Source organism: Drosophila virilis, unplaced genomic scaffold, assembly GCF_030788295.1.
Source record: "Drosophila virilis strain 15010-1051.87 unplaced genomic scaffold, Dvir_AGI_RSII-ME tig00001776, whole genome shotgun sequence".
In the NCBI taxonomy this organism is placed as follows: Eukaryota; Metazoa; Arthropoda; class Insecta; order Diptera; family Drosophilidae; genus Drosophila; species Drosophila virilis.
The window spans coordinates 391,238-415,294 of record NW_027212859.1 but is presented as its reverse complement, the minus strand read 5'-3'; the positions used below and the strand labels follow the sequence as shown (position 1 = coordinate 415,294).

Below are 24,057 nucleotides of genomic sequence, written 5' to 3'. Positions count from 1 at the left end.
TGGAAAAATCGCGAAAAACATTTGTATGAAAACTTTTTGGTTTACCATCCGATTGTCTTCAAACTCAATTTCAAAGTTCATTGCGCAAATTCATTTGAGGGGTGTTTCACACTTTTCCAAAAATGTATTCCTCCTTGGTGGGAATGGGGATCAAAGAATTGGTGGGTGACGTTTCGCGCTCAAATTCATTTTCTAAGCTCTATATGAAAAATCATTTGAGAAGTGTTTTAAATTTTTCGAAAATCTAAACTTCTTCGGTAGAAGTGCTTCACACTCTTCGAAAAATCCAATCCTCCTTGGCGGGAATGAAAGGCAAAGATTTGGCGGGTGGCTTTTTGCCTTCAAATTCGTTTGCATGGATCTACATAAAAAATCATTTGAGACGTGGTTTACATATTTTGCAAAAAGATAAGGTCCTTTGGCGAAAAGGGCATTTTAAAGTAATTTTTTGAGAATTTTAAGATGTTTCCGATTTGCATCAAACTTATTTTCAAAGCTCAATATGAGAATGTAATGAATACGTGTTTCAGCTATTTGGGAAATTCCGCTCGAAACAGTGGTAAAATGACGAAAACGCTTTTTCAAAGCTATTCGATAACATTGATTTTATAGCATAAGTGCCATGGGTAAGGCCGGGCTATACCCGCTAGTATTTATATATTTTTTTATTATAATGGTCGACAAAACGAGTGTCCCTCTCATTATTCAATAGATTATACAATACAATAATTATATGCTATAAGCCTAGTTAAAGGACACATATTTCTAAATAGCATCACCGACCAATGGAAGTGTTTTATTTGCGTCCGTGCCCCTTTTTACAGCTAATTTTGTCTGTGGAGCTACAGAGCCTACTTCTAAGCAGAAGAGTGTAAGAAGAAAAAAAATGTTCTTAAGTAAAATTTAAAATTATCTTAACATGCTATATTCATTAAGAAAATGCAATAAAAAGGAAAAAATAAAATAAGAAGATTTTTAATAAAGTGAAGCAAAGTAAGGTAGATATAAAAAGTGTTAAGATAGGACAAAGAGAAAAGTAATGGGAAATCAGTAAGGGCTGTAATGAAATTCCAGTGTGTAGGTACTTGAAGCGCCGCACACATCCGACTTTTATTTCGTCAATTAAGGCAGCGCCCGCTACCTCCCCACCCTCACCCCAGCCAGTGTGTGTTTGCTTTGTCTGTATTTAATTGTATTGTATTTCTAATTCTTATATGCATTTGCAGCATTTGCCCGAAGAGCGGGGGAAAAAAGTGTTTAGCCCAGCAGAAAGTGAAACACATGACCCCAAAAAGGAAAAGTATAGCAAATGTAAACGAAATCGAACAGAACTTGAAGAAAACGAACAAATATAAATGAAATAAAGCAAGCACCAATTCCACACCATTTTTGTGTGCGCAAAGATATTGAATTCAATTTGTAAGTGTTGTCTTACATGGCCCGCTTTTTACGAGTGTTACGAGCTACCATTTTGTTGGATTTATCAACTTTAAGGTGGAGTTTTTGTACAATAAACCAAATGGCAAACACTGGAAAATTATGCAGAATTAATCGTATAAATATTTCAACAACTATGTATTTCAATATAGCTAAAGATCTTAAAAAACCTTAAAAGAAAATCAACATTTTTTATCTAAAGATCTTTGAAAATCTTCAATATAACCGAGTTCAAAGTCGTACTACTTAAGGTATCTGAAGCAAAAACCACTTAGGAATTTTAGTTTTGTCGTAGCGTTTTGTGATATTAAGCAATAAATGACATTTCGAGCTACAAATTAGCTGCTATAACTACTTTAGAGCTTAAACCATTTGGGAATTATAAAAAAGTTTCGCCTGCTCTTTGGCAATCTTACTTCACCGGTGGGGGAATATTTACAGCCTGTCCGAAAAGGATTGTGCATAGCATAGTCTGTTGTGCACGTGGATAGGAATAATGGCGATAATTTCTGGCTGGTCTTGCCAATAATTAACTTATGTACAAGGACAACACCGAGAATTGTCCTACGGTTGGTTAACGAAGAAAGGTTGAGAAGAATCAGCCTGCTGGAGTAGGATGGCACCGAAGATTACGGTCCCAATTTAAGCCTCGTAAGGCAGAACAGATGCAAGTACCTATGGTAATATATCATTTCAATAAAGCATGCATTTCATGGATAAAGCACAAGCACTTTGCGTCGATCCTAAGTTATAAACTTTTTCGCTCAGTGTACTTCGAAAACGAAGCGATGCTTAGAAGCATCGACCAGCTTTGCTGAAGGCAGGTTAGCGACTAACTTCGTTGCTCATGTCAGCATCAGCAAGCCGCGACTTCGGCATTCGTTCGTCTGGTCTTTGGAGAAAGAACCAGTCGGCAGGCATGCCGTACGAAGCCTCAAAGGCCAGATGAAAGGCCAGGCTAGAAATATTGCGTCGCATTCAAATGTATGGGCTTTGCTCATCTTAGTGTTTATATTGTCTTTGGTTCGGGCGTGCCGGTGGCAAAAAGCTCTGAAAATGATTTTGAAAGTGATCGGACGTAAGCAAACAACTTTTCCATTGTTCTTCCTTCTATTCTCCCAAATTGCTGAGTTGAACTGTGTTGAAATGCTACAAGTATGGCGTTTGGGCTATTTTCATAAGCTAGAGGATAAAAGCACTCACAAAAGTGCGGGGTAGCGATCTTGTAGAAATGCAGCATACTTTACGCCAGGAACAGGATGCAAAATAATTTATATATGAAGAAACCGACAATGATTGGTTTCTGCAAAAAATGTGAAACACTTTCAAATGGTTTTTCGCAAAGATGTTTGGAAATTAATTTAAACGCGAAACAGCACCTCAGACCCTCATTTATAACGAGAAATATTGGATTTTCCGGAATACCCCTCAATTTGAATAAAAATTTGAGGCAGATCGGATGGAATTCAAAATATTTCATGGAAAATGTCAATTTTTTCTTTCTTGCGGATAAAATTTTGCCCCGTTAGAAAAAAAAATTTAAATTTTATAAGACTTACGGTTTGGGCTTGTGCGTTGATCAACCATCAGTCAGTCGGGAGAAGCCCACTTTGAGCAATAAAAAAAAAACAATTTTTCAGTCGTTATTTCTTTTAAATTAAAAGTAGAAAATTATTAGCTTTATGTAGTACGGCCGAAGAAATCTATTTCTGCTTGTCATTTGTTCAAGACAGACATATATGTGAGGCTTAGGTCATAATAATGAAGTTGTTCGCAGGATACGAAGTAGATTTTTTTCAGTCACTTCAGGATTTTCTTTAGGCATAGTCGTCAATTTTACATGGATGTTAATATCTTACCAAATTAAAAAAGTCGTTAAGGAATAATATAGTAACTTCATTTTTTATAAAAGCGATACTTCATTGTATCCTTTTTAATGATTCGAACAAGTTCTGCTGCGTTTTACTTAAATTTCTGAATTTATTAATAATGTTTATGGGACAGTGTTTTCGTAATAAAAAACTTAACTTATAGCAATTTTACCTATTTACAACTCTCATATTGAAAATATCATGAATTTCATAGCATAAGCACTCATAAGCTGACAGTTAATTCACAGAAATTAATCAAATGCGTTGCCTCGAAATATATTAATATCATATTTCAAAATATTTTAGCTAAACAGTAAAGGCATTTTTCAAATAACTTGATCAGTTTTAAAAGAAAAATGGATCCCGAACGCAATGTAAAACGTCTTCGAAAGCTTTTCGGAGTATCACGAACGATTTTAAAGCGTGCGGCTCGCCGACCTAGTATTAGTGACCAAGAAAGTGAAGAACAACAACGCAAACGCTTTCAAATGCTCCGAGAAATGCGGCAGCAAAGAATATCTAGTCTCGGTGCTAATCAACGATATGTGCTGGAGATTTGTGCGGACATGATAGGCCTAGATACCGAAGAGGTAGTAACAGGCATAGTGGATGAAAATCTTTATGTCGACAATCTGAATGGACTATTTGATGCGAAGGGACCAATGGCTGTAATGCTTAGCAACGCTGCTATGATAGGTTATCCTGTGGACTCTGGACGCTATCAAGATAAACTGAGACATACAGAGGTACATCGAACAATTTGTTTGTGCGCTGGAACAGTCAGATTGATTGGTAAGTGGATGGTAGTATACCGGCAACAAAATGACAAGGCAATAGAAAATCGCTCGGTAAGCGATGAAGTTGCTATGTTTATGATTAATGCAGAAGGACGTGATTCGTGCTTAAATGTCGTCAAGACTTTTGTGGAACAAGTACTTAAGCCATCCATTGAAGCAGTAACTGATTTTGGCCTTGCGGAAAAGGAACAACTCCAAAAGTTTTTTCATATTCTGAATATGTACAATACATTCCTTAAATCTTCCGATGCAATTGTATCGTCCCGTGTGAATTTCGACGTATCTCATGATCTCTTTAAGGGATTTTTGCTAGCTAGGTGGCAAATAGAAGCCAGCTCGAAAATTGTGAGCCGAGTGAGGCTAGTAGAACGATATTTTGAAAAATGGCTGCGGCAGATACAAGGAATACTTGTGGAAGGAAAGCAGATACAAAGGGACCCACCGGACGTAGGACCATTACACATGTTGGTCAACTGGCGACAAATGTTAGCTAAGCTAACATCAATTACAGAATTTGTTACATCCCGTGCATTTAATAATCATAAAGATTGCCTAACCTTATCGCGGTCATCGAAACTTCTTAATGTAAGTATATATAACATTTAACATTTATAATGTGACTAATTCATTTTATCCGTCATTAAGCGCTGGGACAAAATCGATAACCAGGTTACTTTAGCCCTCAACGAAGCAAAAGATAATGTTCGTTTTATTTCATCATTACAAAAGTTTTGGGATCCGCTTTACCGGTAAAACTTTTAAATCTTAGCTTTAATTTAACTTTATTTAAAACTTATTCTTTTTTTCATGCAGTTCATCACCAGATGAAATTATTAGTAGCTTACCCGGGCTTATGGTAGCGATTCGTAATGTGTGCAAAACAGCACATTACTTTAACACTTCTGTTAATTTGACAGGACTCATGGTCAAAATCTCAAATCAGCTTACCATTACTAGTAAAAATTATATTACTGATAATGAACATCAAAGCCTTTGGGAAATATCTTCAAATGAAATTATTGAAAAAATCGAAAAATGTAGAGACGTTATGGATCACTTTAAAAATATATATATAAACACCGTAGAGGAAATGAAAAATAGTAACGAAAGACCATGGACTGTATCTTCAGTTTATATATTTACATGTTTAGAAAAATTCTTGCATCGCCTAGAGAAGATAAAGTGTATTGCAAACACTGAAATAATATATTCAATTTTGGATCGGATATTAATAAGTGGAATGGAAAAATTTAACACAATGATAAAAGCTGCTCGTATTACTATAAGTAGCAAATTGTATGATCCCTTAAATTATCGAATTGAAACTTTTGATACAGATTTTGAAAAATTCGTAAAGGAAGTTGAGGTTGCAGAAGTTGGAATGCAGCAGTTTGTAAAATTGTTAACAACCGAATGTCCAACAGCCGAGTCAATGATGCTGGTGCTTAAACGTTTTGAAGCTTTGCATTTAGAGTGTTTATGTCTAGATCGTCGTTACTTTAAGGTTGCAGAAATGTTAGAAAAGGAAATGCTGTTACTCAAGGATGTGTATAATGAGGAGCGAGGTAATCCATTCATTCCACGAAATTTGCCGCCGGTAGCTGGTCGCATTGTCTGGATTCGTTCGATATTTAAAAAAATTGATTTACCAATGCAGGCGCTAAAGTTGCGACATTGTGTACTCGCTCACAAAAAGGCACAACGTACAGTGCGCTATTACAATTACATGAATGGAATTGTTTGTCATTATGAAATGGCATACCATAAAGCTTGGTTTGATTATGTTGAAGAAGTGCGTTGTGCGCTTAATGCACCGATTTTAACAATTAATAAGGACGAGGCTCTTTATGCTATTAATTTAGATCGTTCTATTTTACAACTTATATCTGAGACCGAGTGGATGTGGAAGCTACACTTGGAAGTTCCTAACATGGCCTCGACTGTGGCTTATTGCAAGGATCGAATTTTTCATCCATTTAATACATTAAAGCTAACATTGCAGCGATTGGACAGGTTGCGCTCCTCACTTACTCCAGTTTTTATAAATATTATGCGCTTTCGCTTACAAGAAATATCCGTAATGCTAAAGCCTTCGCTATCTTCGGTGACATGGATATCAAAAAATTTGGAAGATTACGTAGAAAAAGTTTGCCTGGTAAGTTGAAGAGTTAGATACAAACATTTGAGCTTACAATAAGGAAATTTTCTCTAAAATTTACAGAAAATACAAGAGGTAGAAATATTTATCGGTTTGATTTTAGATATAGAAGAACTCAGAATTATGCAAGAAATCTATAATATATCTGAGTTCTTATATATATATGTTCCTGATGAGCCCGTTTCATCCTATCAATTCGTTGAGGAGAGTAATAAGCTGAGAGCTAAAATTGGTAGGTTCATTAAACAATTTATTGAATGCGTAAGTAATCTTTTATATTAACCTACTACTAGAACGAGTACTTGAGAAAAAGTCTATATGTATGGAGCGTGCTGTTATCGATATTATAAACATGTTTATCGATTTGCTTGATTTTGAACAATCAGATTCAAAGGGACGGCGCGTCTTCCAACTACCAGCCGAAAAATTAAACGATACTAATTGGCGTACAGAGGGTTTTTTGCCAATTGACAAATGGGATTTTATCCAGTTTCATAAAATTTACCGAACAATATATTTAGCCCCTGATGATGTACTGAAGACCTTACAATTTCGAAATTATGAGAATATCAGATATGAACTTCATCATTTGCGTAACGACTGTATGGATCTGTTTTCCTACTACAATTCCAAAATTATCCTAGCCTTGGTGGCAGGCTCTAAACGATCCTTGGATTTTGTTCGGCAAAATATACTCAGGTAAAAGATTTTGTAAAATATACTTCTCACCCAATTTTTATTTAAATTAATTAACGGCTGATATGGTATTTCATCTTGATTCCGAAATTGAGTTGTTTTAATATTTTAAATCTTATCCTATTCAAATCTTCGATCGATTTTAAAATAATGTTTATACCTGTTCATGCCAGTTCAGTGCTAGTGTGAACACAGCATTGACTGAGCCTCACTCAGTGTGAGAGAGTCACTCAGTGAGACAGACTCACTCACTGAGAGGGACTCACTCACTAATTCGATCCCAGATGCGCTCAGCACTCTCCTTGTGGTCTCCTTTCCACCTCCATCACTCCAACCAAAAATATGTAAAATCACTTAACCAGCAGAGTTTGTTACATGCAGCAGAAAATTCTAATAAAGTGCTTTTTCACCAATAACAATCAAGAATTATTTATCTGACGCCACCCCCACAATCATTGGTCCTTCGAGCCGGATTATATATAAACCGATCGCCCCTACACAAGTTTTTTGGCAAAGATAAGTAAATACAAAATTTCCTTTCTATATATATTCGGCAATATCCGCCATATTTTTCAACCATAATTTTTTCTTTAAGAAAACTGATTGGCAATTTTCTGAATATATATATTATATATATATACAAATATATATAAATTGTCCGACCACAAAACTAACGAGAAAGAAGGACTATCTTTGGCACGCCAAAGATCTAATACCCTTGCAGACCCAACCTTTTCATAATGCTCATAGTGCTTTGCGCCTATCTAAGAAGTACCGGGAAAATAGTATATGCCGAGTTTGGTCAAGATATCTTGATAATCAAAATGTTTTTTCATACGACTTAATTTTCGACCGATCGTCCCTATGGCAGCTATATGATAGAGTGGTCCGATCTTAATAGGATTTTGCATATATATGAGGAGCATAGTAAAACTAATATCTTAAAAAACAAAATGTTTTTTCATCCAAAAACTTAGTTTTCGACCGATCATTCCTATGGCAGCTATATGATATAGCGGTCCGATATTAATAGGATTTTGCATATATATGAAGAGTAAAGTAAAACTAATAAATGCCGAGTTTGGTCAAGATATCTTGAAAAACAAAATGTGTTTTCATACAAAAACTGAATTTTCGACTGATCGATCCTAGGGCAGCTATATGATAGAGTGGTCCGATCTTAATAGGATTTTGCATACATATAAGGAGTAAAGTGAAACCAATAAATGCCGAGTTTGGTCAAGATATCTTGAAAAACAGAATGTTTTTCATACAAAATCTTAATTTTCGACTGGTCGTTCCTATGGCAGCTATATGATATAGTGGTCCGATCTTAACAGGATTTTGCATATATATGAAGAGTAAAGTAAAACTATTAAATGCCGAGTTTGGTCAAGATATCTTGATAAACAAAATGTTTTTTCATACAAAAACTTAATTTTCGACCGATCGTTCCTATGGCAGCTATATGATATAGTGGTCCGTTCTTAATAGTATTTTGCATATATATGAAGAGTAACGTAAAACTAATAAATGCCGAGTTTGGTCAAGATATCTTGATAAACAAAATGTTTTTTCATACAAAAACTAAATTTTCGACCGATCGTTCCAACGGCAGCTATATGATATAGTGGTCCGATCCAGCTGGTTTTCACATATGTGCTGCGTGCAACAGAAAGAGGGAGTTCTGCAAAGTTCCATTAAGATAGCTTTAAAACTGAGGGACTAGTTCGCATAGAAACAGAAAGACGGACAGACGGACATGGCTATATCGACTCGGCTGTTGATGCTGATTAAGAATATGTACACTTTATGGGGTCGGAGATGTCTTCTTCTATGCGTTACATATTTCATGACAAAACTATAATACCCACTCTAAGGGTATAAAAAGAGTTTAGTTAAATTTTGAGTTAGTTACTTCCAACTACAAAAGAAATCCACTTTATCATTTTTTGTATGTACATACGTACGCACTCACGCACTTTCCTAACAAAAAAAAAAAAAAAAATTCCGCACTTAATCCAAAAAGTTGCTTCTCAATATTGTTTCCTGATTAATATTGTTAATTCATGTTCATGGCCCGACACATGCATTTTGAATAGACACTATATGTAACCTTATTATTTAATAAACATAAACACAAACTCCAATTCATTCTCTTAACTTATAATTTATTGCACCTTGTATTACTTAATAAAAATAAACACAACCCCCAATTCAGTTTCTTAACTTATAATTGTGCATAGTGCAAACGAATATATTTGTGCAGCCACATAGTACATACATCCGATATATAAATCCACAAATCATATGTACTATGTGTGCCACATATAATATATTTTGGTGCACAATCCACAGCAATATTATAACACAGCAATATTATAGTAATAAATTTCAATTTCAACCAGCGTATGTGCGTATGTACACACCACATACATATGTAAAAAACACAGCTGCCGATCCGATCCAATTACACGTTTTTATGCAATTGCACACATTCCCATACAATTACTCTTGTTCCGAGACGCACCAAATAAAAACACAACAATCATAATTAATAGATTAATAATACTTCTAATTTATTGTAAATAAACAAAACCACTACACATTAACTTCGAAGCTCTACATTTGTCAGCGGAGTGTACTCAGCCACAATAGTGGGTATTTTATGAGTACCACAAAAAAGTAAAAATAAACCAACCGTTACCGTATTCAAAGACTAATATAATGATAAAATTATCGAAAACGAGCAACGAATTCTTTATTATTATTTCCCGTGTTTAATAAATAATCGTATTTTAAATTACCAAGTCAAATAAATTTATTAATTAAATTAATAAAATCAAATAAATTTTGATATTAAGCAAAATTATTTAAATCTTCCGCAATCTTAATCGAATTATAAACTCGATTATTTACCTGTACCGGCATTCCAGTGGCTCTATGTTTTAAGCATCGCTACCTCTACTACTAGCAACGAGCACCTTTGTTTTCCTTCCCAAGCGCTTCCGCCTAGTATGCCAACTGGCAAAGGGGAAGAAACAAAGCATGAATTAGCAGTTCCGTCCGCAAGCACCTCCAGAACTTCTCCGTCTCCACCAGCAGCCCGTAGAGTCGAAAGGGAATCATCATCCCGGACCAAAAGCGAATCATCCGCGTCCACTTGGCGTGGAACTGTTAAGGCACCTCTTAGTTCGAGGCCAAAGCTAAAAGCGAAGCATCCCTGACCACTGCAGTCGGACGCACTAAGGCAACCATTAGCACAAGATCTAGTCCGATTTCCACGCGAGCTAATACCAAAACGGTCCAAAATATGACAGACGCGGCCTTAATCAAGTTTATTGCTGTCATTGATCGGCTAAGTCAGTTTGAGGCAAAAATAAACACTCCTGGAGGCTCTGACCCGTCTGGACCCGTTGGGACCAAGTGCGAGCCTTGTGGGACAAGGTTGAAAAAGGTACGAGGTACGAGGTCGGCTCAACAATAATCTCGGAAGCCGGTGCACTGGAAACCATTTCAGTTATGCAGTCCAAGTACGACTATTGTTACATGATATATGAGAGATGCGCCGCTAAACTTAGCGAGTAAATCGATACCGCTAACGCCCAAAATAGACTATCCGCTCAGTCCACCATTCCGACATATGTTCGCACAGGGTGTCGCTTACCTCCTTGCGACACAGAAATCTTAAGCAGAGATTACATACGTAATACACATTTCGAGACCTCTTTACCGCAATTTACATAAATAATCCTAGGTTATCAGAGGTCGAGAAATTATTCCATCTCAATGCGAAAACCAGCGGTGAGGCTCAGGCGATTGTATCGAAGTCACCTTTGACTAACGATGGCTTCCGATCAGCCTGGGCCAATCTGACTGAGCGTTTTGAGAACCGAAAATTGTTAGTCAACAGCCAGCTCAAGATTCTTTTCAACCTGCAGCCAATCTCCCAAGAGTCTGGAACGGCAATTAAGGAACTTCAGAGCACCATTCAAGGTTGCTTAACAGCTCTGGAGTTATCCGAAATCAACATAGAAAACTGGGACTGTATCCTCGTGTTCCTATGTTCCTCCAAATTACCCAAATTAACACTCTCCTTATGGGAACAGTCCATCTCCAGTAAAAACGACATCTCATCTTGGCTTGAGATGAACGCCTTTCTCTTAGAACGTTATCGCACTCTAGAAGCGATAGAAGAGCTTAAGCCAAGCGCAAATACTCGAGTGCACTCCAAAATTGTTCGAACAGAACCTCCTACCACTAGAAGGCTTAACTCATTTGAGAATAAGGTCGCTAACAAGCCGCTAGCCTGCAAATTGTGCTCCAGGGAGAATCACCCTATCCGTCTGTGCCCACGATTTCTCCAAATGCCCGTCAGCAAACGGGCACCTTACATTAAACAGCATAAAATGTGTTTGAACTGTTTTGCTAGGGGTCATCAGTTAAGGGATTACACAAGTGCTCACAATTGTTTTACGTGCAAGGGTCGTCACAAGTCTCCATGCCACAAGCAACAGCTCCCTCCAATCAATCCATACAGTCCACTCCATCCCAACAAACGAATGTTCACAATTATGTTGCAATTAACACCCACGGTGTTCTCCTAAGTACGGCTGTTATATATGTTCGCCATTTGGGTGTAAACTATACAGCTCGTGCACTGATCGACTCGGGATCAGAGGCAACATTTATTTCCGAGCGACTCTTCCACCTGATACAGCGTCCGTACAGGCACAAGTATCGGGATTAATCTACCATCATGTTCGATACCCTGAAGTTTATTGACAACCCACCTAAAACTCCAGTTAGCGGACCCTAATTTCCACAAGAGCTCGCAGATAGATGAGCTGATTGGCGCTGATATCCTACCGTCCATACTAATGGGCGGCTCCCATTCTAATATATGTGGCACGTTGCTGGGTCAGGAAACTATTTTCGGGTGGATTTTAACAGACCCAGTTACAAAGACCGCATCTACCGCAATCTCGTCATTCTCGACTCGAATATCTGTCTCTCAAGAAGAGCAATTAGACGTCATTCTCACAAAATTTTGGAAAGTGGGGGACGTTCCAGTCAAACTGGTAAAGAGCTCCGACTCCTTTTGTGAGAGTAAATTCATCCGAACAACAACAAGGACCGAGAATGGCAGATATGTAGTCACCCTACCTTTCCAAGAACCTAATTACATAGACTTAGGACATTCAAGATCCATCGCACTAGCTCAGAACGAGAATCGTTTAAAAAGAAACCGTCCTTTGAAAGAGCTGTACGACTCCGTGATTCGGGAGTACTTCGACTTAGGTCATATGACACAAGTCTCTCCAAGCAGCAACCCCAATAATTTTACCTGCCGCATCATGCTGTTTTTAAGCCCGACAGCACCACAACAAAGGTTCGCGTTGTGTTTAACGCCTCCAGCCCGTCTTCCAATGGCAAACGTCTAAATGATATCCTACACACGGGACCAGTACTCCAATCCGATCTGACTATTCAGATACTAAAGTGGCGATTCTACCGCTACGTTTTCAATACCGATATAACCAAGATGTATCGGCAAATCCAGGTCGATCCAAGACATACGCCCTACCAACGAATACTATTTCGCAATGAGAACGAAGAACTTTGCGACTTCGAACTCAATACAGTTACCTTTGGGGTAAACTGTGCCCCATACCTCGCAATCCGGGTCCTCCGTCAACTTGCTCGTGATATACGAGAACATTGTCCCATCGCATCCGATATAATTGAAAATTATATGTATGTCGATGATGATCTAGCAGGGCTACACACGAAGCCACAAGCAATTTCAGCCATTGCAGAACTCCGCATGGCACTCGACAGAGCTGGGTTCCCTCTGAGACAAAGGAATACCAAGGGACCATTTACTGTGTGCGGATTTCTTAGAAATCGAGAGGCCAGCGTCGCTAAAACGCTAGGCATTCGATGGCAAGCCACAACAGACCAGTGTTTTCTTTCATCCAACATGGTATCTCAGCCTTCGCTCACTAAACGTGAAGTACTATCACAGAGTTCGAAATTGTTCGATCCTACTGGATGGCTAGCACCTGTGATAGTTCGAGCAGATTTTCATGCAAGAGATCTGGCTCCAAGAGCTGGGGTGGGATGATTCCCTGCCGGAAGATCTCGTTCAACGTTGGCATGACTTCCTAACCGACTATCCTTCTAACGAAGAGATCCGTATTCCAAGATGGGTCGACTTTCAGCAAAGGGCAAAGGTGCAGTTTCACGGCTTCTGCGACGCGTCCCAGCGCGCATATGCTGCTGCACTTTATTTGCGCGTCGAGATCAACGGATGCATATCCACTCACCTTCTCGCAGCAAAAACGAGAGTCGCGCCAGTTAAGACGGTATCACTACCACGCTTAGAGCTGTGTGGCGCCGTCCTTCTTTACGAGCTCACCACGGCTCTTATTCCTTAGCTCCCCATCCAGAGTAAAGAAAATTTCAATTGGACAGACTCCACTATTGTTCTTGCCTGGTTGGATAAACCTCCATGCAAATGGTCTACCTTTGTGGCTAACCGGGTAGCCAAGATATCATCAACCAATGGCAAATGGTCCCATGTTCGATCCGAACATAACCCAGCTGACCTAGCTATTCGGGGGTTTCTCCTCGGGACCGTTTGGGCAGCACTTTGTGGTGGCATTGACCGGAATGGTTACAACTACCACAAAACCAATGGCCAGTTCCTGTTACGGTACTTGAGACAGAGATTGAACAACGCGCAGTGAAGTGCAATGTCTCACAGCTACCCTCTATAACCTTCTGGAACGATTCTCCAGATTCGACAAGGCATTGCGAGTTATTGCATATGTCTGTCGCTTTATCCAGCGCTGTACAAATCCAGCGATCCACTTTCCCGCCGAGCTCCGTAATGAAGAACTTACGAGAGTTCAGTTCAGACTTATCGAGTATACTCAACGCCAAGCTTATCCTAAGGAGCATAGCTGTTTACTCGATAAGAAGCCAATTTAAGGATAAAGCAGCATTCGCAATTTAACCCCTTTCATCGATCAAAGGGGTATTCTGCGATCCTGTGGACGGGTGAGAGCGTCAACCTCGTTAGGCTATGATGAGTGACACCCAATAATCATTCCGGCCAATTGTGAATTTTCACGGCTCCTGGTCCGATTTACCCACCTCATTTGTTTTCACAGAGGCAATAAGTTGGTAATGCGCCTCATAAGAGCCAAATACTGGATCCAAAAGCTCAAGGTCCTGGTAAAATCTAACATAAACTCCTGCAAGGTCTGTGTAATACACCCTAGACGACTCCAGACCCAACTTTTGGCGAACTCCCAAGGGCGAGATCAACCATTTCCCGACCCTTCACACTCACGGGTGTAGCTTTGCCGGACCTTTCGATATCAAAAGCTACATTGGTCGAGCATGGAAAATTACCAAGAGTTATGTCTGTGTCTTCGTTTGTGTCAGCACGAAAGCTATCCATTTAGAAGCCACCACAGATCTAACCACGGAGAGATTTCTGGCCTCATTTTCGCGATTTATATCAAGGCGTGGCCTTCCACAACAGATGTACTCAGATAATGGGAAAACATTTGTGGGAGCGTCATCCGTTCTTTCGAGAGATTTCTTGCAAGCGACCAAAGGGCTCATATTAACCAAGCGTAGCCATTAAAACTTGTGTTTACATTTCAATCCTCCTGGCGCTCCTCACATGGGCGGATTGTGGGAAGCAGGTGTCAAAAGCTTTAAGACCCACTTCTACAAGTCCACCGCATCCTCAAAAAATACATTTGAGGAGTTCGCGACTCTCCTCTCCAAGATTGAAGTCTGCCTTAACTCCAGGCCAATCTCTCCAATGTCGGAAGATCCGACTGATTTATTGGCTCTAAGTCCAGGCCACTTCCTAGTTGGTGGCCCTCTTCTGTCAACTAACGAGCCAGTAGAGAGAGTTCTCAGTTGAGAGTGATTGACGTGTTTTACTTGTGCTCCAAGATTATTATATATTATTGCGCTTTTATCCTGCTTTTTATTTCAAAATTTTGCATTTTTCGGTGCTTTATTTAAAAAGCTTTTATAAACTGTGCAAAGTGTTATCTGTTGTGCAGCGTGTCTGTTAATTATTACATTTTATAAAACGCGGCGTCAGTTCCGTGTTTGTTGTTATTGGCTGTTTTAACTCTTTTGCCTTTGTGCTCCCCTGTGCATACACTTGTTTGTGCGTGTGTTCGCTGCATACTTTCTGCTTGTGCATCGCGCTCTCACAAATTTCTTTCTATTGCTTTTCGCACCAAACAATTTGTTTGTGTACGAATAATTGTTTTTTGAGTGTTTACTTGTGCACCGTTTTCGTTTCGTTTTGCTCTGCGCTCTCGCAAGTTGCTTGCGCATTTAACAATTATGTCGTGCTGTAAGAAACCGTGCACGTTCAAGCAGGCTGACGATTCTGCACTGCCGCAATTTGTTAATTTCTGGCTGTGTGAGAATATGATGCATGCTAAATGTGCAGGTCTCACTGGGTGATTGCGACAAGATCGCTGCTATTGCCAAGAAGGGCTGCGGTGGCTTGCGTTGGTCGTGCCCAGAATGCATCGACAAGCAAATTGATTTCTCCAGAATGTATAATTCTGTGAGAAGTCAATTCTTAAAATTAAATAATGTGGGTAAGCAGCTCTCGAGTAATTTTGACTCGAGTTTCGAGTTGCTAGGCAAATATAAATTTGAGTCCCCAACCAATCGCCGGTTGGAGCCTCAACTTTTGCAATTGCCCTCTACGTCTGTTCAGACACCTACGACTTTCTTGTCTCTTCCTAGCAACTTGGAGGTATCTCCAATGTTGTCTTTATCGCCTTCTCCAAGCGACTGTCCAATTACCCCGGTTTCAAGACCTGTACTAGACCCAGTAGAGCCCGTACCTGATTCAGTCCCAATTAATCAAACTGCCTCAGCCCCGTCAGCTCCTGGCCGCAAAGGTAGACCTACGCGCAATCTTGCCCAGATTGTTAAGAACAATCATTGTGCCTCGTTAGCTCCTCCAACTCCTATATTACCTACAGCCCCATCAGCGCCTACTTTAACGGTAGTTGCCCCTCGTAGGCAAGTTTTTGTGTCTCGACTTTCGTCGGACACCACTTTTGAGTCATTGGCAGCCTATATTGCTAGCAAATCTTCCGCTAGCGTGTCAATAACTAAATTTAATTTCTCCACCCCTCGTGAAATATCATCATTCAAAATAAATGTTTTATGATATGATATGATATATGTTAAATGAAATGTTCCCAATCATTTGTGATCCCAAATTTTGGCCACCACACATGATTGTTCATGAGTTCAAGCCTAAAAAGCGTAACCAGCCTGTCACCCTTCCAGTCCCTTCAATACAGGGTACCATTTCTGCCCCAAAAAACTAGCTTCATCTTCTGACCAAATCTTTATTCATTATCAGAATGTCAGAGGTCTCATTTCCAAGCTTAAAAATCTTTTCATGGCCAGCACTTCCTTCGATTCGGATATAATAGCATTTTCAGAAACATGGTTAAACTCAACCATATCTGATTTTGAGATTTTACCGAATAACTTTATTTTGTTTAGAAATGATCGGCCGACTCGAGGTGGTGGGGTGTTAAATGCCGTTAAAGCCACTGTCCAGTCTGAACTATTCTGTTTTAGTACGCCTACTGACGCTGAGATTGTCTCAGTTAAGGTGTCTTTTCCTACACGGAATATCTATGTAACATGCTCTTATGTCCCACCTTCTTCTGATATTCAAGTTTATATGAATCATATTACTTGTATTAAAGAAGTTTCTTCACACGTGCGGGATAATGACCTATTATTGGTGTTGGGTGATTTTAATTTGCCGAACATCTCTTGGTCATTATTCACTGCTGAAAATTATCTAGTGCCCTCAGCACAGCACGATTTTTTAGACTGCATGCTTGATCTTTCGTTGTTTCAAATCAATTCAATTTCTAATCATATAAATAGAACACTTGACCTTGTATTTGTTAACGACTACCTTATTTCTAATGTGTCTAGGTCCCCTCCTTTATCTCTTCCTGAGGATGTCTATCATCCAACTTTAGAGATTGCAATGCTAAATTGTAATCCTTTCATTTCGTGGTCATCAGCCAATAAGCCCTGCTATTGCTTTCGCAAAGGAAATTATTCTTTGCTAAATCAGCTTATTTATTCAACCGATTGGTCTTTCTTATATGACTCAGTTGATATGAATACAGCCATTAATCTTTTTATATCACCCTAAACTTCCTCTTAGATGTGTGTATTCCTAAGTCAATTCCTTCGACTACTTTTTCAAAACCATCCTGGTTACTCCCAGAATCTTATATCATTCCTCTTCACAAGAAAGGTGGGAAGTCTGATATACAAAATTACAGGGGCATTGCAAAACTGTCTGCTATTCCTAAATTATTTGAAAAAATAATCTCTTCGAATTTGCAGCATTTCTGCAAATCAGTTGTTTCCCCTGTTCAACATGGATTCGTAAAGAATCGGTCAACTACGACCAATCTGCTTGAGTTTACTTCCTTGGTAAATGGTGCTTTCCTTTCGAAAATGCAAACTGATGTCATTTACACTGACTTCAGTAAGGCGTTTGACTCTGTGCACCATGACATTTTACTTTTTAAACTTGACCGAATAGGTTTCCCTCTGTCCCTTTTACTTTGGATTAATTCTTATTTAAAAGGTAGGACCCAAAGAGTAATACTGAGGTTGACTACCTCTAAAAGGGTTCACGTTACTTCTGGTGTTCCTCAAGGTAGTCATCTTAGACCTTTAGTCTTTACACTTTTAATAAATTATCTTCCCTCTGTTATATCACATGCCCGTGTACTCATATATGCGGACGATGTCAAACTTTTTCTATCATACACTAACCCCCTACATCATTCTCCTCTACAAGACGATTTGAACGCTATGCAACTTTGGTGTTCGGCCAATCAATTGCATCTAAATTGTTCAAAGTGTATGTTTATGACTTTTAATCGTACTACACCTTATCTTGTCAGTTATACAATCAACAATATCCCTTTGCAACGTATACTAACAGTTAAGGATCTAGGCGTTATTTTTGATTCTAAACTCTGTTTCAATCTTCATATAGATACCATTGTTAATAAGGCAAAAGGTGTACTTGGAACATTAAACGATGGTCTAAACAGTTTAACGATCCTTTTATAACAAAACTTCTGTACATCTCTCTTGTTCGCCCTATCCTTGAATACTACTCTTGCATCTGGTCTCCACAGTATATCAACAGCCAGGATCGTATTGAATCTGTTCAGAAGCAATTTCTGCTTTTTGCCTTACGAGGTTTAAATTGGGACCCTAATCTTCGGTTGCCGTCCTACTCCAGCAGACTGCTTCTTCTCAACCTTCCGTCGTTAATCAACCGTAGGACAATTCTCGGTGTTGTCCTTCTACATAAGTTGATTATTGGCGACATAGATTCTCCTTTTCTGCTAGGGCGTCTTCAATTCTCTGTTCCGGCTAGACCAACCAGAAATTATCGCCCCTTATTACTATCTACGTGCACAACAGATTACGCTATGCACAATTCTTTTCGCGTGCTATGTAAAAATTATAAAAGTTTGCATCACGTTTTCTCTACCGATCTGTCTCTACCCCTAATAAAATCGTTGCTTTCAGGATACCTTCGGGAAGTCGCTGACCATTCCCATTCCGTTCTGACCATTCCCATTCCCGGTGATGCTATTTAGAAAATTGTATCCTTTAACTAGGCTTTTAGCATATAATTATATTGTACAACCTTTTGAATAATGAGGAAGACACTCGTTTTGTCGACCATTAATAAATAAATAAATAAATAAATAAATAAATAATCAAAGAAGACGCTGTTTTTATAATTAACCGCTGGCAGCGACTCAAAGCGCTGCACCAGCAATTTTGCTTACGGTGGAAGAATGACTATTTGAAAGAGCTCCATAAGCGAAACAAATGGCAGTCCCCTACAAGGCACCTCCGAGTTGGTGATATGGTGTTTATCAAGGAAGATAACATACCAATAAATGAATTGCGCCTTGGCGGAGTCCATCTGGCTTGCCCAGGCACAGATGATAAGGTCCGCGTAGTGGACGTGCTTACTGCTCGTGGTGTCATCCGAAGGCCAATAGTCAAATTGGTCCTTCTTCCTACTGAGGCAAATAGCACCACCGACTAATCCTTAAAAGCAACTAATCCCCCTTTCAAAACAAAATCATCACATAATAACACCTGTCCTACATCTTACATCTTTTTTAGATGCCGGGTGTGTAGAGGCATCCATGCGCTACGCAAGTGTCAGCGCTTCTTGAAGCTCACGCCCGAGAAGCGTCTCCGAGCCGTGCTAATTAACAAATATTGCTCCAACTGCCTGGCTCATCAGCATTCAGGGCCCCATGCCGCAGTGGAGCCAAGTGCAAAATTTGCAAAAAGTACCACCACACCTTACTCCACATGCGTGATTCCCGTAGCGCTCGACCCTCTCGGTCAGACAACAGGCCCACAAGAAGAGCTTCTGGCTCCTCGCCCTCCAGCGGCACATAACCCCCAAGCCCGAGACGTACTACTATACGGACGTCGCTTACGTCCCTTCTCCAGCACAAGGGGGTCAGTATATTGTCCACCGCCATAGTACTGCTCGTCACCGGAAAAAAGACCCTTGACACTCGGGCTCTGATCGATCCATGTTGTTCAGTAAGCCGCATTAATGCAACCGTGGCAAGGGCCAATGGACTTTCCGTCACACGCATTGGCGCAAAAGGAGCGTGCACAGCCGTGTTACGCTCCAAGACAACTCAATTGTTTCGAGAAGTGGTTTTAACGGCTGGCCCGCAACTCAGCTGCATAACTCCAGCCTGAGCCATCAGAGCGGACATGAAGGACCCGTTCAGCAACGTCGCTTTGGCGGACAACGAATGGTTCCATTCATCTCCAGTCCCTCGGCGCAGACGTCTACCCATACATCATCCTACCAGGTATCCTCCCGAGCCAAGGCGGTCTGCCGATGGCTCAAAATACCAAGTTTGGATGGATACTCTCTGGCACATGTACGCATAAAGAATTCTTGCAATCTGCATATTGCCAGGGGGGGGAGAATGTTCATGCCAGTTGAGTGCTAGTGTGAACACAGCATTGACTGAGTCTCACTCAGTGTGAGAGTCACTCAGTGAGACAGACTCACTCACTGAGAGAGACTCACTCACTAATTCGATCCCAGATGCGCTCAGCACCCTCCTTGTGGTCTCCTTTCCACCTCCATCACTCAAACTAAAAATATGTAAAATCACTTAACCAGCAGAGTTTGTTACACGCAGCAGAAAATTCTAATAAAGTGCTCCAAACAAAAATATCAAGGATTATTTATCTGATACCACCCCCACAAACAATACCCTTGCAGAGGGTATTATAATTTTGTCGTGAAATGTGTAGCGCATAGAAGAAGACATCTCTGGCTCCATATCCATATCCGTCTGTCTATGCAAACAAGCCCCTCAGTTGTAAAGCTATCTTTATGAAACTGCAGAAGTCCGTCCTTATGTTACATGCAGCATATTTGTCAAAACCAGCTGGATGGGACCACTATATCATATAGTTGCCATAGTAACGATCGGTCGAAAATTAAGTTGTATGAAAAAACATTTTGTTTATCAAGATACCTTGACCAAACTCTGCATTTATTAGTTTTACTATGCTCCCCATATATACGCAAAATCTTATTAAGATTGGACCACTGCCATAGGAACGATTGGTCGAAACTACTTATGTTTTTGATTGAAAACCTTTTTTGTTTATCACGATATCTTGACCAAGCTCGGCATTTACTATTTTCCCTGTGCATTATGAAAAGGTTGGGTCTTCAGCGTGCCAAAAAAAGTCTCTCTTTCTCGGTCTTTATATTGTTGCCTGGTAGTGACTTTCAGGACTATGTATTAAATATTCTGTTTGCTCAAGTGACCGGTAGAGATAACAGCGACGGCTGCGATAGGCCATTCTGTAAATTATAATAAGTGTCCCGTGCGGCAAATAAAATCATTCAAATATAACTCGTTGAATTTCACAAAGCACAAGTACACATTTTGCTGACCCCAGCGTGATTAACTCTTACTTTTCGTTTCTGTTCGCATTTCATTTTATAATTGGGTATATTTACAGACAACAGTTGTGCGTTAAGTGCCGCGAGCCTTAACATAAATTGATAATTTTAAGTAATATTCTCCAACATGGTACTTATCTGCATGCTTATGCATATGCATATCGTCAGCTATACAGCTATACGCTATCTCGCTCGAACAAACACTTGCCCACAATTTAGTATTGCAGTTTGGCTGTGTGAACCTTGATGTGCGCTACGTTAACAATGTTTGATGAAGGTGCAAGTGCAAATGAAAATGAAGCAACATCTGCTAGTCAAGAGGCAGTTGGAACACAGGCTGAATAGTTCTTTAAGTAAAGATTAAGAATTTAAGTGATCGAGTCAATAGATTGTCCTCTGAACTACGAGCTGCAAGATTACATATGCATGGCATCTGACTTGCAGGCGAAATTTGGAACAATCTATGATACTATGTTGAATGTGAGTCAGGCGAGCAGTGAAGAGGATCCTTCAGTCAATTATTGAGTCAACTAGTTGGCGGCTACGAGTATCCCTTCAATACATGCGCGGAAATCGAAGCCAGATTGAGCAAATTCCACATTGCTCCACTTTCAATTCAGCCGCAGCCGATAATTCTCGTTGTTGTTGTTGCTAACCACTCTCGATTGCCTTAACTTAAATTACAGGTGTTTAGTGGAGGCTGCACATAATTGTCTGAGGTCTCGAATATATTCACCACGGTCATTTGACCAACATTGAAAAACTTCAGCATCTACGGTCATGCCTCAAAGGAACAGCGCTGGATACAATTCGCTCGTTGGAAATCTCAAACGCTAATTTTGCTGCCGCTTTAGAATTGATGATAAGCGTTTTAATAACAAGCATCTGGTTTTCAGGCACATATTGTTGAAATTTGGGTTTAAGAAAGGTGGATAAGGGTGCGACGACACTAATGCGCGTATTCCTAGAAAAGGTCAACTCTCATATATGTGCGGTGGAACAGATCGCCGGTTGTATCATAATAAACACACTGCTGTAAAAATTAAATAGCGCCCCGCTAACTAGCTGGGAGGTAGATGCGCCGTTGGACTTCATACCATCATGTGAGTGGCTTACAGCCTTCATTGAGAAGCGCTGTCAAAGGCTGGAAAATACGGATCACAATGTACACGCCTAGCTCCCAGGTGGGCCAGAACAACAGTAGTAGAAGAACGATTGTGGTGACTAAGAATGGAAAAAAGGCATGTGTATTTTGTGAAGCCGCAGTCCACTCCATTTATAAATTTTGGAATTCGCAAAATTATCGCCTTCGCTGCGCCTTCATGAAGCCAAACGTCTTGCGCTGAGCCTAAATTGCCTGCAAATGGGAGATCATCAAACATCCTGCCGGCAACTTCATCGTCGACACTCCCATCGAACAGCATCTTTAGCACGTTGTTGTCCTACTTGCCACTGCCGTCATCAATGTAAAAAATCGCGCTGGCTCCTTGGTGCCCTGCCGTGCGTTGCTCAACCCTGGATCGCAATTGCACATCACCACCTCTCGTCTTGCTCATTAGGTCCAGCTGCGCAAATTTAAGTCCACAGTAGTCGTCTCTGGTATTGGTGACGCAGCTTTGATAGCTTTTCAATGTCCAATCTCGAGTGTCTAATTAGACCACATGCATCCCGGCATTGATTGCACCATCCATCACCGATAATCAGCTTGGCTTCACTCTTGACCGTGCACCATGAAACATTCCGTCAAATATACAACCGGCTTATCCTGAATTCTTCAAATCTCAGCAAATCGACATGTTAATCGGAGCCAGTCTGTATTTCGATCTTCTGTGCTGCTGGACTGCCGATACTGCAAAGGACTCGCTATGGTTGGGTCGAGACTGGAGGTACTTCACATGAAGGAAAATCATCGCTCGTGACTCGGCGATCAGGGATGAATTCAGATATGCTGTTAGACTCACACCTGCAGGTGAATATTGACGAATTACTCCGTCGCTTTTGGGAGCTGAATTCTTTCACCGAGCCTGATTCATCACCAAACTGGGAGCACTGTCAGGCCAATTTTACACATTTGCCGACTGGTATTAAGTTCGTGTACCGCTTCGACTATCAACAGACGCTTCGCCTTCCTTAATATTAAAGGGATTCTACTCTGCCCATCAAGGAATATCTTGACTTAATTCATATGTCACTTGTTAGTTAGCCAATGCAAATACTATCTGCCACATCACTGCTACTACCTCAGGACACTCGCAGAATGAAGCACTAATGGCAGGTCCTACCATCCAACCGAAAAAGTCTTCGATACTGATTCGTTTTCATTTGCGACTGCAAATGTATCGATGCGTACGAGTCGAATCAGCAGACAGCTATCTTCAATGTATCCTGTGGCGTGATTCTCAGCATTAGAATATACAGATTTACAAATTAGACTCCGTTACTTATGGCACAAAATCGGGATCGTTTCTCTCAGTGCGGGCTATGCACCAACTGGCCATGGATGAGCAGAAGGCATTTCATATTGGCGCTGACATTATTAAAAGGGATTTCTACGTGGATGATCTCATCTCTGGTGGTAGCTCGGTTCTGGAAGCATTTGCGATATTGAACCAAACGTCTGGACTACTCGCCAAGGGCAACTTCAAGCTGCGAAAATGGTGTTCTAGTGACGCTACTGTACTCCAAAGCATACCGGAAGAGGATAGAGAATATTTATTTATTTATTTATTTTATTTATTAATGGTCGACAAAACGAGTGTCTTCCTCATTATTCAAAAGATTGTACAATATAATTATATGCTAAAAGCCTAGTTAAAGGATACAATTTTCTAAATAGCATCACCGACCGATGGAGGTGTTTTATTTGCCAGTCCGGCCAGCTGTGCCCCTTTTCACAGTTAATTTTGTCAGTGACGCTATTAGAACCTACATCTAAGCAGAAGGTTGTAAGTAGGAAAAAAGTGATCTCAAGTGAAATTAAAAATAATCTTAATTTGC

General features: G+C 40.0%; 1 protein-coding gene across 1 annotated transcript in view; it reads left to right on the top strand.

The window, feature by feature from the left end:
* Positions 1-3,592: 3,592 nt before the first annotated feature.
* Positions 3,593-24,057, top strand: part of kl-3 (dynein heavy chain 8, axonemal kl-3) — a 233,337-nt gene continuing 212,872 nt past the window's right edge. Inside the window, exons 1-5 of the mRNA XM_032433417.2 lie at positions 3,593-4,690; positions 4,751-4,854; positions 4,919-6,260; positions 6,327-6,495; positions 6,557-6,962. Coding sequence (XP_032289308.1) covers positions 3,665-4,690; positions 4,751-4,854; positions 4,919-6,260; positions 6,327-6,495; positions 6,557-6,962 — 3,047 coding nt within the window. The 5' untranslated portion in view covers positions 3,593-3,664. The remainder of the gene's footprint in view (positions 4,691-4,750; positions 4,855-4,918; positions 6,261-6,326; positions 6,496-6,556; positions 6,963-24,057) is intronic.